Genomic DNA, 15,603 nt, shown 5'->3' with positions numbered 1-15,603 from the left:
TGCATAAATAAAAATAAAAAATTATTGTTATATCTGCCAATCTTGTGCTGCTCTTTAATTTACAGCTTATGTAACAATATTGTGTATTATTGTGTATTTAGTTTTTTTAATCCAAATTAGAAGGTGAAATGAAATGGTTCATACAAGAATGTGTCCGCACCTGCTCGAGTACGACAATAGTGCAAAAGAGAAGAAAATTTGATCGAGTTGTTGGATATTTACATTTTTACAACTCGGTTGCTCTCTATTGTTGCACACAATAGAAAACAATTCTTAGACGTATAGAATAAAAGGCGTTTGATGCGCCAGAGAAACAAATATCGCCAGTCATGTAGCGTTCACATATCTACAGGAAGTCTTCGGGAGTACCCACTCATTAACCTCACCGGTGTTATTGTGCTGTGCCAAGAATTGTTAAGGATAATAGGCTCAAAAGGCGTAAATCGTTTTGTTATACTGCGTTAACCTGTAATTACAATTGGAGGCCGACAATAGACAGTTTTCCAAAGCGAATGCCGTCTTAATTAATTCTGCTTTCTTTGAGTCCATAACCCGCACCGAAATGTCCTTTGTACCGTTGCCCATGGATCATTATAACTTTATCATACGTCTTTTCCTACTGTTTCTGTAAATCAAATGCTTTCTTTCGGTCTATCTAATGAACTAAACCAAACTAAGCTATGCGTATATAGAATGCTTATTATAATCTGACGAAAGATTTGTAAAATATATTGGCTAACTCATCTCGATAAAAAAGCATTTCCGCACTGCACATGCTTTTATTTGATAAACTGTTTTTTTTAAGACACAGAACAACCTCCTAAAATATGCAGGCTGGAATTAGTCGGATTTACCTACAGTAGTTCAAAAAGTATTAAAATTTATTAAAAGCATCAGCATATCTGCAAATTATGGGAACGTTTTTCATATTTATAATGTACAGATTCATAATTTTAAATTTGAAAAAGTTTCTCTGGTTAACCATTCTTTTATCAACGGAACATTGTTCTGTTGAAATCGCTATCGCAATTACATCTCTTGTTCTGGAACTGGTGGAATTATATTTTCCAATATATCTTTGTATTGAAACCGGACACAGTAGAAAATATTGCTCTTACATGTTGCTACTATCAGATCCAAAGGAAATTTTGGAAAATTTGCTTTTATCACTTCAATTCTATTTTCAATCTCATCAATTCCATTGTTCTTTTGACCAAGCCAGACGAACTATGGCAAAGTCCATTCGGACCTTCTATGCTTCTTTGAGAGAAGCAGCAACCCTTCAATGAAGACCTCCGTAAATTAAACAAACGGTCTCCGTAAATTAAACAAACGGTTTCTTTCCGCTCTACACTTTACTCCACTGCCAAGATGTTTCGAGATTTTGTTTATAATTTGTCTGGATGATGTTCTGTGATCCAATTTCGATATTTTTAAAACTGTTCTCACATTACCACTACTTTCATACTTTCATAATATTTTTGTTACAATTATAGAAATACAATTTGGTATTTGCAATTACCGTTTTTTTCCCATTTCAAATTAATATGCAATTTCTTGTCTGAAATCAAATTAAAAGTAACAGCGATTTGGCTCGATAATTAACTATTAACACGATATTTTGATTTAGAATGCAAATTATTAAAAGTTTCCATACTTTTCTCAACCACTGTAATACAATTATTTCCCGATTTTTCAAAAATGTATTTATTTTAGCCTTTGAAAATTCTGGAAGTATATATTGATGTCTCTTATGTTATTGTGCGTAAAACCCAATGAACTAATTGAAGATGGAAATATTGTGGGAACGTGAAAAACTTTTTCCCACCAATCAAAAATTTTCTATTTGCTTTATATATTTATTTATAAAGAATGTATCAAATGTTTTTTTTTACAATTTTAACGCCTTCTATCCTTGTTTGCATAAGAATCTGGAGTTTATTTTAGACATAGAATCAATGCCCAAATATGTGCTCATAAATTCTAGAAGAGATGTGCTTTTGACTATGGTAACGTAATAAGAATTACTGGTAAGACTGTATACTTCTATATAGATAGCAGACATGCACTTCTTGGACTTCATACACAACGTTTTACGTCAGAAATAGTAGTAGAATGTCACCGTGCCCTGGCTAAGCTGCTAACTAAACTTCGTAGAATCGGAGCCTTCTATCTGTTTAGCAACATCAGTCATAAAAGAGCTGGAAAAGGAAAACTCCCGAAGGCAATTTCTGAAAAAATGCGATAAAAAAGTGTTTGCAAGCTAGGAAGTTATTGAGGTATCTAAACGTAGTAGTAGTAAACAGTAGACCACATTCTGTGCGAAGGTCCTAACATCTCTTTTAGGCATCAAGCTGGTGAATCATATTCATCCCCTACAGTAATCAGGGAGACGACTCTGGGAGCTGTCATCGCCGACATGGAGTCACTAAGCTTGATATGCTTGAAGGGCCTACTGAAGCGTAAGTGCTGTAGTGTACCCTACTCCCCTTACAAATACAGAACTTCATGAACTAATAAAAAATATAAACGTGGGGACAATTTCCTACCAACCGAAAATTGACTAAGTCAGTCAATTTGCATATTTACTTTGCTTACTAATGTTTTTTAGTTTTAAAAATTTTTCGCCTATTTGACAAGTATATTTTTGTTTTATCTCTAATTTCACCTACATCCGGAGAGCGATCTTAAACATGTGAAACTAATAAAAATTTCTTCCATAGAACTAAATTTGGACGAATGTCAGCGTTTTGCTAGCTATAAAGTTATCTGTCATGTGCAAAATAATTTCATATCAATACAATTCACTACAGGCAAAGTAAAAAGTAAGAGCCTGTACACTGCGTTCAATTTACCTTGATATATGTGTTTTGTTGAACATATAGCCTATAATCACCAAGATTGATGCGCTGGCTGACAATCGCAATCATTATTTTGTGTGTTGCCAAGCGACGTTAATTATTTATGTTCAGTAATTATGACAGTTATTATTATAATTAATTCCATTTTCATTTAAACAAAATACGCAATATGTCAGAAAATTGTTAGTATTTTGTTTCGCATATAAATTGCAAATGGCTCTACTAACAGTAAACTTTCTGTTTTTTTACTTGCATTACATTAGTTAAACAAACCTTGTCGAATTATCGGAGAGGTAAGTTCAATAAAGGGATGAGAACTTCATCGACGTTTGTTACAAAATATTTTCGGCCGTTCACAAAACAGGGCTGAATAAAAAGAGCCCGTTATGAATTCGAACCGCAGTTTTATATTCGACAGACCGTATGGGGTGACGTGTCTTCAAAAAGGGTTGAAAGGAAATGTTATTGTCGGCGTCGCATTGAGTCGCGATTATAAAGCGCGACCAAAATGATTGAGGTTTTCATTTGTGATTGGGAACCTTCTGCGATACTTTTTTGAAACAGCTAAGGAAAATAACATAATTACTAATCAATGTGCGTACCTAATAAAACAAAAATAAACTTTTATTGAAAAATCTTAAATAAGGGATGTTTGTTCAGCTCAGTCTGTCACAGCATCTAACTAAGTACAAGAAAAATTGATCCAAGTTCAATTCAAAATTGATACTTTTTGAGATAATAAATAACCTTGGATATTGATTTTCCGATATTTCGTCAGTGTGTAATTTCTTTAAATGAAATTATAGAATTCATTTCATTTGTATTACAGGAACTTATTAATTGAATTATAAAGTTAATTTAAAAATGAATCAATAATATGTGGAGCTATAGGTTGTAAAAATGTCATGAATACTAACTATTTATTACTATGAAATATTCAGCATTAACTGTGACTTGATTAAGAAAGTAATGGAAATAATATATAAATAAAAAAAAAACAATAATGCCCCCCTTTTGTTCATGGTATAAATAAAATCGAATTTTATAAGTTTAGGTGAAGTTAATATGAATTTTTATAAAATATTTATTATCTCAAAAAAAAGAAAACCAAATAAAACTGTAGAATTTAAAAGTAGAAACACATAAAAGGTCTTCCACTTACCAAAGATAGGTGGTGTAAGAGATTTATAAGATACACTATATAATAGTAACCAAACACTACACATATATTAACATATTTTGAGTTTTAACATTTTCGATGTAGTTCTAAAAGAATTTCTATATGGAAACGAAACGTCTAAGAAACGGTATCCAACTAAGTAGGTGCGCTCCTAAAAAATCACAAAATGGCCAATACGTCAAAAAAATCTCAAAATATCAAATTTTCAAGTATCGTAGTAAACTAAAATGCAACGTTTGTCTATATTGTAATCAGTTAATAAGCATTTTCGCTTAAAATTGAACTGAGGTGGGTTTTACTTCATGAACGCAATTAAATTATAACAAAAAAATGATCAGATTTTCGAAAACCCTGTGCCCTATCAAATACCTTTTTTTTATCATATTGTATACTTTGGTATGTCTGGTTTAAGAAACTGTTTGGTTAGTATATTCTAGAGAATCCATAGCTCCTTTATTTGCTCTTGTAAATACTGTAAGTATTTCATAAAGCAACGGTGTTTAAGAAACAGATGTCATAAACGAATAACCAATAATAAATAATATTTTAGTGCATTAAGCAAAATTTTCTTAAACTGTGAACGATCAAGCGTCTAACTAAATATACGCCTGGATACAATAATATGGCTTCGTCGCTTAAATAAACATAACAACGAACGAATAAACCGAACATGTGCATCCCTTAATATAGATTATTACACAGCCACGACCATCCCTAATATCTGTCAAATTCAAATGAATAATTTAACCAAAGATACATATCTAATCAATTACCTGGGGACGACATATTATACAAAACCGTAATGGCGTTATATCAGACCTCTGTGCCATCACCCCTGTTTGATTTAAACCACTTGCCTTGATAATATATAGAGCATTACACAAAGCGGATTGCCAGCCGTTTGTCGTAATAAAATTCTGTAGGTATCGACTTAGGTACTATTGTAATTTTTATTATTTATTATTTTCGTTCTCTACTTCTTACTTTTTGTAATGATATAGCCTTTATTTATCGAGAAATAATACAGTACTGCCCTTATCGATACAATTGAAAAACAAGAAAATGATTTGAACATAAACGCGAAGTATCAACCTAACCTTAAGGTTCAAGAAAGATTAAAATTACATTTACGAAAATGAAAACTTTGAATACAATTTTGTTAAACTTTTTTTGCCTACATATAATAAATTCCCTTAGTAACTGGTTTAGTATTTTAGCCGCTTTGCAAAAAAAAGGATTTTTTGAGAGAAAGCAAAAACAAAATCGGTTTCGTTCTATAGTCCCAGTCAGAGAATACAGTGTGGAGTCTTATCGAGCGCACCGTTGCCAGCTTTAGCATCGCTGGTATTGGGCAAGAATCAGCTCCGGTATCGAACAAATTTCACCGCTCGAGTCCAAATTTTATGTCAATTTTTGCTTTACCCAATTTTTATGTACATCTAAATAGATGATATTACAATTTTGTTGGCGATATTTCTTGATTGACCTTAATTAATGAATAATGTCTGTTCGCTCTAAAATTATACTTAAAGAAAAACTTGGCAAGCCTAATCCCCTAGAATAATTTTATAATTTGGAATTAAAGTTGAAGGAATGTTTTTGAAAAAAAAATCGTTATGAACGATTTGTCTGAATTAACTCTTAAAATATTCATTATATTATTAGTATTAGCGCAAGAATTTGACTGACTTGGTGACTTTTTTCTTCGAGTAGAATTTATAAATTCTCCATTTTTCTGTTCCCTTTCTTTTCCACTAACATCGCTCAGTTTTGAAGCGCCGAGTGACTTGGAGTATGGATATGCATTATGTGAAAATGTTTTACATTCTGAATTCTTTGGAAAAACTGAGTGACACTGTCCTTCAAAAGTTCAGAAATCGGGTCGGCGTAGGACAATCTAGAAATGATCAGGTTTAAATTGCAGCTCATGGCGTCACTTGGATAAGCAGCATTAATATACCATAAGAAAATAGACCACAAAATATTCACAATCCCAGAAATTGTATTTCCAAATCAATACCTGACAGGGCCTGAAGGTCTTGATCGATCTTAATTGCTGCCTGCAATACTTGCCCAGCATCAAAGTAACCGCAAATCGCCAGAAAAATTATGTGGTGAAAGGTGCTTAAGTATAACGAAGAAATCAGATCAGATCAGAAAAAATTGCGATTTTTATGGGCTACACCGTATGAAATTGAAATATTGTCAAATTACTTGTTGAGCCCACTTACATTTACTGGATTTATGAACAACTTCTAAACATGTTTTTTGCTTATTTCTTTTTTTTAATAATGTGAAAGTTTTTTTGGGCCTAACGTAAATTTTTCGCGACAAAATTAAAACTACTGGTTTATTTTCTTCTGTTGTTCTTAAAGAAAAAATTCTAGAGGTCTATAAATCTGCAATACCACAAAAAACAATAAAAGAGCAATTCAGGGTGACAAAACAAGTTGTTTCAATAGTTATACAAAATTTTCGGCGCCGTGAAGCAGTTTATAACTTGAAGCGAGAGGGAAGAAAAAAACTATATAAAGCAAGAAGATGGGAGAATTAATAGAATTAGTCAAATCTGTCCGCGGTTTTCCCCAACTCAGATTTTAGCATAATTGGGTACACAAATCTTCAAGAACCATCCGATGTCGCTTAGTGGAACCCGGACTTCCTGGAAGAAGATCAGCAAAAAAATCGAGATGCACATCAAGTACATTTTTGGTGCTGTAAAGCAAGTTATAGTCTGGGGTTCCTTTTCTGCCTATGGAATGGCTCCTATTCATAGAATTGATATTAAAATGGATCGATTTTAATATTATGCTAAATTAGAAATCATATGCTGATTTAAATCAGATAGAGAAACTATGGGAGATCGTTGAAAAAAAAATCCGCAATAAAAAAACCTGAAATAAGGATCAATTTTGGCAAGAAATCCAAAATACTTGGAAGTCTATAGGCAATGAAACAATCTGATCTCCTCGATGCCAAAAAGGTGCCAGCATACTATTATTTTTTTAAGTATATTTGTTACGAAGTGGACTGTATTTTTGGCTGGCCGGTCTCAGAAAGATAAAAAAAGTTAAAAAAAAAAAGATTGTCAATCAAATTACGCTACAATCGGGTGTGAGTTGGAAACTCACTCAATATCAAAAAGAAAATACAAAAATAGACCCAAAAAACAGCATTCGTCCTTTATGCGACGGTGTTTATTACCAATATTATTTTATACACATATATATATATATACAAGGCTGCTCAAGATTGAACAATATATATCATATAACATTTATACTATAGGCTAATGACAAAACAAATTCGCGACTAAAATGGCGTGTATCAAACTAGTTGCATAATATACTATTTAAGGAGGCTTTGTAAATTTATAGCAATCATACAGAGGCGTTTGATAAATATAAATGCAACATTTGGTTGCCAGCAGAGCGATATAAAACCGAATGGTTGATAAGGTATTGACGAAACTTACACCTAGACAACATACTCATCTGAACATCACAGAAGAAAAAATATCAGCAATTTTAAAATGGAGTTAAAGAAAAATCTTTCAAATGTCCTCCGTAATTTCATCATTTTTTTTTCAGTAAATTGCGTAGATCGCGCAACAAACGCCGTTAAAAATTCATGCCGGAGTACATCGGCGACATTATCCACAAAGAGGCATATCAGACAATATCTCTTATGCCATCTTCAGACTCCACCCAATATGTGTCGGCAAACAAACAGAGGGACGGTCTATCGCCACTTCGGAACGGCACCGGATTGGCCGTCAACTTACAAATAGGCGTATCTCTGACGTTATATAAGACTCTTGAGCCGCGATATACCTACCTATGGGACGGCGTTTTAGTATAATACGACGTACGTTAAAAGAAACATACCGGCGGTAACGATGTAAATATGGTTGTTCCGCAAGGCTCGTCGCATCCCGCCGTCGCTGCAGTGATAACGATGTCGAATACGCCGCTGAAATCGTTCACGATTAATTCGATCTTGCCGGAAACCGCGCTAGACACGTGTAGTACCACGCCGGACGTGGACGGAAACGCGAGCAAACCGGAAGTTTCGTCGGAAGACGGCGACGCAAGTGAGTGCGAATCTGATTTGGACGTTACCGGTACCACCCCGCCACTGGATTGTTCCGGCAAAGCGAACGACGAAGACGAGAAGGTGTCAGACGGAGGTACGGTACTTTAAAATACGTTTGATATTGCGGTACTTATATGTAGAAAGATAGATATTTAAATTAAATTTATTTAAATATTTACAAAAAAAAAAACAAAGACACGAAATAAAAACAGTGCCCCATACTACACTAACTCAACTATGTTTTCATTTTTAAATAAATAAATAATAAATAAATAGGTCTTTATTTTCCAGCACAATTCAACAAATTACATTTTTTTTACTAACTAAACTAAAAAATAGAATAATTTCCAGAAAAACGCCGAGGATCCTGTTTTTCATCTTAAGCGGAGAAAATATAAACTATTTATTAAAATTCTAATATCTTACATAATAGAATATATTAATAGAAAAATATAATAATTATGAATTCCGAACCTATGGAGGTATCCTAATTGGCGGTTATTACGAGGCAAAATCTTGTTATACAGATGAATCGGCTTTTTGTTTAATGTGATTTAATGAAACATACATGTTTGCATGGTGGATTTTTCTCCATTTCATATTCAACCACTTGCTTTTACTTACATAATTTTTGAGAAAGATGTTGTCTTCGTCCGATCCCACAAATGAGTTTTGGACATGAATTTTGCACTACCTGAATTCTCCGTATGTCTGAAGAACCGACAGGGTCCATGAAAAACATCTCCGTAGTTAAATCTTAAACATTCGCAATTTTATTTTTTAGTGTTTTGGCCTAAATATTGCCGTACCTGACATATTTGCTTCAAAACTAGAAGAATCAGAATACTATAAAGACGTAAATGATTTGATAGAATGAGATATCAAAATCTCGTGAAAATATATTCAAATATATAAATTAACCGTAGACATAGAAAACACTAAATACATGCCATTATAATTGTATATTATAAATGTATAAAATTTATCACTAGTTCGTTTTAAATGAGTGACCGAGGAACTTTAGTAACTATTCATTTTTGGGTACATTTTTGCAAAGCAGCACGAAAAAGTTCACACAAATTTGACTGGGTAATATATCCGAAAATCCTAGAAATATCAGAAGTGGCTATCTGAAAGATTTTGTGGATAGAACTTATTTAAAGATTCTAGAAACAAACAAATCCACATCCGACCACGTCTTTAATAACACATGTCAAAAGACACGCAAATACTCTTCTTCTAGGTTGTACGATGAAAGAATTCGAAAAATAGAAAAGTCCAGCTTGGATATAGATAGGCAAACTTTTAACACCCTATTAATACAGCCAAAATGTCTTACCAACTTTTTAAACTCATTATGTGACTTTCAAAAGTCCTTGTAACTTGAATATGAATGTGTAATTTTGTGAACATCACGTACGCATTTAGTGCTTCTGTGATTTGTGACTGTTTATTCATAAAAAATTTATTTGTTTAATGTTTTCTCTTATATTATTAAAAATTCTGCCAGTGTGGTTTTCGACGATTACGTATAAATTTAGTATTTTGCCGTATTTATTGTGAAGTTTCTGGTTTGTCTTGAAATTTTTCGTATATTAAAGTTCGCTAAATCAACTTAGTTTATTCTTCTATAATAAAAGACATTCATATAATAACGCGGTGCGAAAAATGTCAAATGTGATTTTTAACATGACTTCCAAATAATACATTTTTGGTTCAATATAAATAAACTCTCTTTGAATTACGATAAAATTACCTCTTGCAATTTATCGTAACTATTTGTCAAACAACAATTAAGAAATCCCGGAAGAAACGTCTATTAAATACCTGAGAATAATTAATAAAATGAGATTTACAAATAAAAAATGTAAATAAAAAACATGGATTATTACCAACATTTGGTTACTTTAAGAAATTCTTAACTGTATCTAGTACCATCACTCCTTTTGTATAGGATTATTAGTTGAGGTGGAGTGTTTAAATGTGATTATGACCAAAAGTTCTAAGCAACTTTCAAAAATTGTTTCCTTATCTGTGACAAAGTAAAAGCTTACCCCACAGACTTGCTTCTCCAGCAAACCAATAACATCTAAATGGGTAAAATGAAGATGAATAGGGAACGTAAAGTAAGTATAGCTTTCTCTCAAATTCATCCCAGAGCTCAGCGGAATATTGTGCACTAAAAATATTTAATCTTTTACCACTAAATATTCAAACTGAAAAATCCTTCCATAAATTTCGGTTAATTAATCTAAAGTATGTTAGATAATAATATTGTGGTTAATATTCTGTTCTTCACTTTTTTTTGGTTTCAAGGTAACAAGCACGACCATGCTTTTATGATTTCGATGCATTTATTCTTGCTCTAGTATGTATAGGAAATTGTATTATAATTATTGTAAGATAAAAATTAACTAAACGTTATTATTATTTGTGAAACAAACACAAATGAGGAATTCAATGCGCATATTTGATGAGATTTAGGATTTGAAATATCTCTTTTAACGTGGTTCTTCGTTAAAGTTTTTGCAATCTTTTTACCATTGACAACAATTGTCTGTTTGAGTTTACAGCTTAGTATTTCGAAACTCATTCAACAAATTAATAATAAAAGAAAGAAAAACTTTTGATAAGTTCTACTCACTTGATGTAATTATTGCGTATCCTGGCATTTCTTCAGCCGTTTATCCAAAATTACTCTCCGATTATTGTTTAAAGAACCCTTCCTTTCATTCCGTGTTGATCAAACTTTCTTGTATCTTCCGGATTAGATAAATCAATATGTATACATCTGAAAAGCTTATGATGGACCATTTTAAATAAACGTAAGGCGTACGTATATTTATCAATATTATTTATTTTAACAAATATCCAATTATGTTCTAAACGTCAGCTTTATTGAATACTGTCGCCTACCACTTCGAGCATTCCGGTACTTTAGTCACGGGTTGGCAGTTATCGGATGTGTACGGTATATTTAAAGCGTTCATGGTATTTTGACGTTTGTCATGGTTATGTCACACGGCATTCATAGAATGTGTTCGATGGACTATGCTCTGTCATTGTTCAGTTGTTAAGTTATCGCCTTATCCCAGGCACTTTAAGTGTCTAGTTCTTATTGCGCATTGTTTTCGCTTTGTCAAAGAATTCGTTATCACATAATGACTAAAAATTTAAAAATATATATTACGCAATCCTATTAACCACCAATATATTTAAAAATGAAACAAAATGTTGTTTGTAATAATCGTTAGCTAGGAAATTCGTATTTCTGGCTAAAACTAAAAATTCGCGAAGGCAACATACCCACAAAATACATTTTCTAAAAAATATTGCCAAATGGTTTATGTAAAATTTTAATATCTGCTACTTTTTTTAAGAATAACTAGACGTTTAACCGTTTATATTTTTTGTTTTTAGAGAAGGAAAAAAAGCCCAATGACAAACCCCCTTACAGCTATAATGCCCTTATTATGATGGCGATACGGAATAGTCCCGAGAAACGACTAACATTGAACGGAATCTACGAATATATTATGAGAAATTTTCCGTACTATAGGGAAAATAAGCAGGGTTGGCAAAATTCGATTAGGCACAACCTCAGTCTCAACAAATGCTTTGTTAAGGTAAAATATCATACATACAAATACGTCTTCATTTTCAAACATGTCTTCGTATTCTATTGCTTCGTTAAGGATCTCCCAAACCAATGTGGCGAAATCACAACAGTTGCGAATATTCACTTCGGCAACCATAGACAAATTCAAATTAGCACGCATTTCTTTATTTTGACTGCGATTTATTTATTTATTTAGTGATTACGCAATGGTTCTTGAAATGTGAGCATGTACATGCAGAGTTTTCAATAGGATATGTGGAACACCTAATAAATAAAGAAAAATATTGAAATGTAGCGAATTATTGAATTATATGACTTTTCTCACGAGTATTACGGCAATGTTTTTAAAAAAGACTAAATTAGAAAAACGAGATGAAAATAGTAATTCTAACGATATTATATATTTCTATACAAAAAATTTAACAAATCCTACAACATTGTTTCATACAGAAAAGGCCAGTTTTGCTGCTCTTCTTGGACCACTTTCATCATTTTTGAAAGCTCCAAATTTCTGCTGGACCTCCAGATGAAAACTTGTCATCGAGCATACGTTTTTCCAATTAGAAGATGGCACCTCCATCTACTTCAACTACGAGCACAGTGTACATTTCTTACTTTGAAAGTGCTACTCTCACAAGACAACTGGACAACTGTAAGGCCTACCAAATCAATTCTGAATTCTGGAGAATCAGTTTCTAACTTAATACATTTAAGTTATAAAAGCACTATTTAGTTTACAAGAAAACACTTCAATTAACCGACCTGCAAATTGAGAACCATCTCTTCCAGAAATAACTGGATATCTCCGAGGCTAAACTAGACCTTCAAATACAGTCACCTATAGAACCATATCTTCTGTTAAAAGTTTATCTCTCTGCTCTCCCAACGACACTGGATACCAGAGACAAATGGACAGCTCCGAGGCCTACTAAACGAATTTCGAACCCATATACACAACATTAACCTACCATATCCTGACTATCTCAAAGCTACTATCTCATGTACTACTATTTAGTTTTTCAATTAGAAGAAATTACTTCAATAAATGATCAAGCTAACACTGCAAATGCAGATATTTATAGAATCATCTCTTTCTTTGAAAGTGCCTCTCTCGGCTCTCCTCCCAAGTGATGCTACGTTTCAGAGATAGAGACAGGACAGCGAGGTCTACCCAATTGCTAAAGAATCAGGGTCCAAATTCCTCAATACTTTTCAGTCATATAAGTCATAATAAATCTGCTACATATTTGCTTAACTTGACCGATCATTTATTCTAAATACATGTTTGAAAACGTGGTAAATTTTGGTTCTTACCTGGTCGCTCTTCAGGTAAAATAGCTTGTCGAAATTTGTGCTTAATTTTAGATTGTAATTTTCCTTAACATGTAAAAGTTCATCAAAAAGAAGCAACCGATATTCTACAATAAATAAAAAATCTCATATCGTGTTTTCTTAATTGTGACGTGGGTTAATTTTGGTTATGGTAATGGTGCAAGGCACAACTTCATCCGATTGATATTTTTTTTTGTTTTTTCGTTCAAGCGCTAGTGTTTAACGTTTTTAATAATCAATATCTAAATCCTTGATGAAATATTTCCTTAGCGTTGGTTTGGGGGGTTTTTTATACTTAAAATTTGTTGTCAACGATGATGACATTAAATGTTTTTTCAGTTGGAATATTTGCATTTACAGGTACCTAGGCATTACGATGACCCTGGCAAAGGTAACTACTGGATGCTAGACCCATCTGCCGAAGACGTATTCATTGGGGGCACTACGGGCAAACTGAGGCGAAGATCTACGGCCGCTTCCAGAAGTCGTCTGGCAGCGTTCAAACGATCACTGTCGGTCTACTCTCCTCTGCAACCTTGTTATCCACCCTTTTACCCTCCGACGCCTGCCCTTCTGGCCGCTTATTCGAGATACAATCCGTATTTGCATTCGCTACCACGAACGGCGTTGCCGGGTCAACCGATGTTTCCTTTGGACAAAGTGCTAAGCGCGTCGGCGCCTGACTTAAGCAACATGCCGCCGTTCTTTAGGCCGCCCACCGCCTTATTGCAAATGTACAATAATTTGAGGTTAGGAAGTCCTTTGCAATACCCTTTGCAGTTGCCCTTCATGAATTTGAGTCAGCAAAATCCAGCGTGTTCTTCGCCAACGGATTCCGGACCTCCGCCACCACCGGTTGGCGAGGGCCTTCTGAAGCCAGTGACGGTGATAACTAGGAACAATTAACTAGGGGATAGAAACGAGTGGCTGAAGTAAATACGTAGTTGGACGCTGTAAATATTTTGTTAATAATGTACAAAAAGATGTGGCTAGTAGATATTCGTGTACATACAAGTCCGATATGATTAAAGTTATTTATTACCAATCGATTGAACTTTTGGATTTGTTACGTTACTCGAGTAAAAGTTTCTCTCGTATCAAATACGCAAAAAGATCTAGATTTGGACCGCTACGGTACAACGAAAACGTATGTGTCCCATTTGAGATGTGTTTTTATGAGGCACTCCGTTATTATTGAGATGCCGGTTGTTTCTGTACTACTCTTTGCCACTTAAAAAAATAATATAATCATATTTCTATAAGCACATGTGTCAGCCACGAAGTAAAATTAAAAAATTGTCAATTTTAAAAATGAAAGTTAATGTTTTGGCTATAATCTGCTATAAGTCAAGCGCGAAAACCAATTATTTGTCGCAAAAGGAGGGGTTTTCAGTACATATCTGCATTTCTCAGTTGGATTTCCGTGCAATAAGAGGCGAAAAAGAGATCGAAATCGGCAACTATTTGACTCAGAAAGGGAGTTTTACGTCGAAATCTAATGGTTTATTAAGGTTTTCGTTACTATAATGCTTAAAAACGCCAATTTTGACTAGTATTTGAAAGATATTGACATGAATATGTAACTGTTTGTATCAAAAAATGATTGTTTAAGCTGATATTTGCAGTTCTGATGTGGTATTAGGTACGATATATGTCGGAGAAGCCGATTTTGACTGGAATCTGCTTGAAAATGGAAGAAAAACCTATTATTAATCCAAGAAAGTGGTTCTTTAAGTAGTTATCTGCCACTTAAAAAAGTAAGTAAGTAAAATTGAAAAATTGGCAATTTTAAAAAATCGTATGCATTTGAAATATGAAATCATAGTTTCTTTTTCAGAACTACCATCAGGGGTCGAAATCTTAAATAATTTGATTTTTTTTTATAATTTATTATGACATCGAATTAGATTGTTCTCGTGATGGTTCAATTTAAATTTTACTTCAGCTATGTTTAAGCTCAAAAGTGCTTACGAACCGATTTACAGTCGGGTAGCTACAACCCAACTTCTGTGTTATATAGCACTTGTCTGAAAATGTAATAAGATTATGAGATACGAGAAAAGATTGGAAAGAGTCTGTCAAAAATTATATTTTTTATTTTTGGTCGAATAAAGTGTTTTTTTCACGATTGTAATCAGTATAAGTGCAATAAATATTTAAAAGCGCTAGCCCAAAAGTAATTAATGTTACGCAAATCTTTTAATTAGCATCTTAGGACCACTGGAAATTAATTAAAATTATTTTGTACTATTTACAAATCTTCTGGATTCCTCCTCCATCGGTTCTTTATAAATCAGCTGAGGTCTGAAGAAGCCAACAGGATGATTGGCAAAACGTCAGCAAGTTCGATTTATAAACAACCGACCCAGAAGGAATCCAGAAGATTTGTAAATAGTATTACAGTGGCCTGTGGAAGTTTCTTAAAAAATATATTTTGTGTGTACTAATTAAAGATCAAATGGAAGAAGTATGGGTACTCAAATTTTATTTTTATTATTATTATACTCAGTATTACT

The 15,603-nt window shown here is 33.2% G+C and overlaps 1 protein-coding gene across 1 annotated transcript; it reads left to right on the top strand.

The window, feature by feature from the left end:
- The first annotated feature begins 7,892 nt into the window (after positions 1 to 7,892).
- Positions 7,893 to 14,596, top strand: LOC132704852 (fork head domain transcription factor slp2-like). The gene is made up of 3 exons (XM_060675139.1): positions 7,893 to 8,230; positions 11,557 to 11,762; positions 13,448 to 14,596. Exons 1-3 carry the CDS (start codon positions 7,948 to 7,950, stop codon positions 13,991 to 13,993), a joined length of 1,035 nt encoding a protein of 344 aa, XP_060531122.1. The 5' UTR covers positions 7,893 to 7,947; the 3' UTR covers positions 13,994 to 14,596.
- The last annotated feature ends 1,007 nt before the right edge of the window (positions 14,597 to 15,603 follow it).

This window comes from Cylas formicarius, unplaced genomic scaffold, assembly GCF_029955315.1.
Source record: "Cylas formicarius isolate icCylForm1 unplaced genomic scaffold, icCylForm1.1 PGA_scaffold_7__23_contigs__length_41026272, whole genome shotgun sequence".
In the NCBI taxonomy this organism is placed as follows: domain Eukaryota; kingdom Metazoa; phylum Arthropoda; class Insecta; order Coleoptera; family Brentidae; genus Cylas; species Cylas formicarius.
The sequence above is the reverse complement of the archived record's forward strand: the minus strand, read 5'-3'. Positions and strand labels throughout refer to the sequence as shown.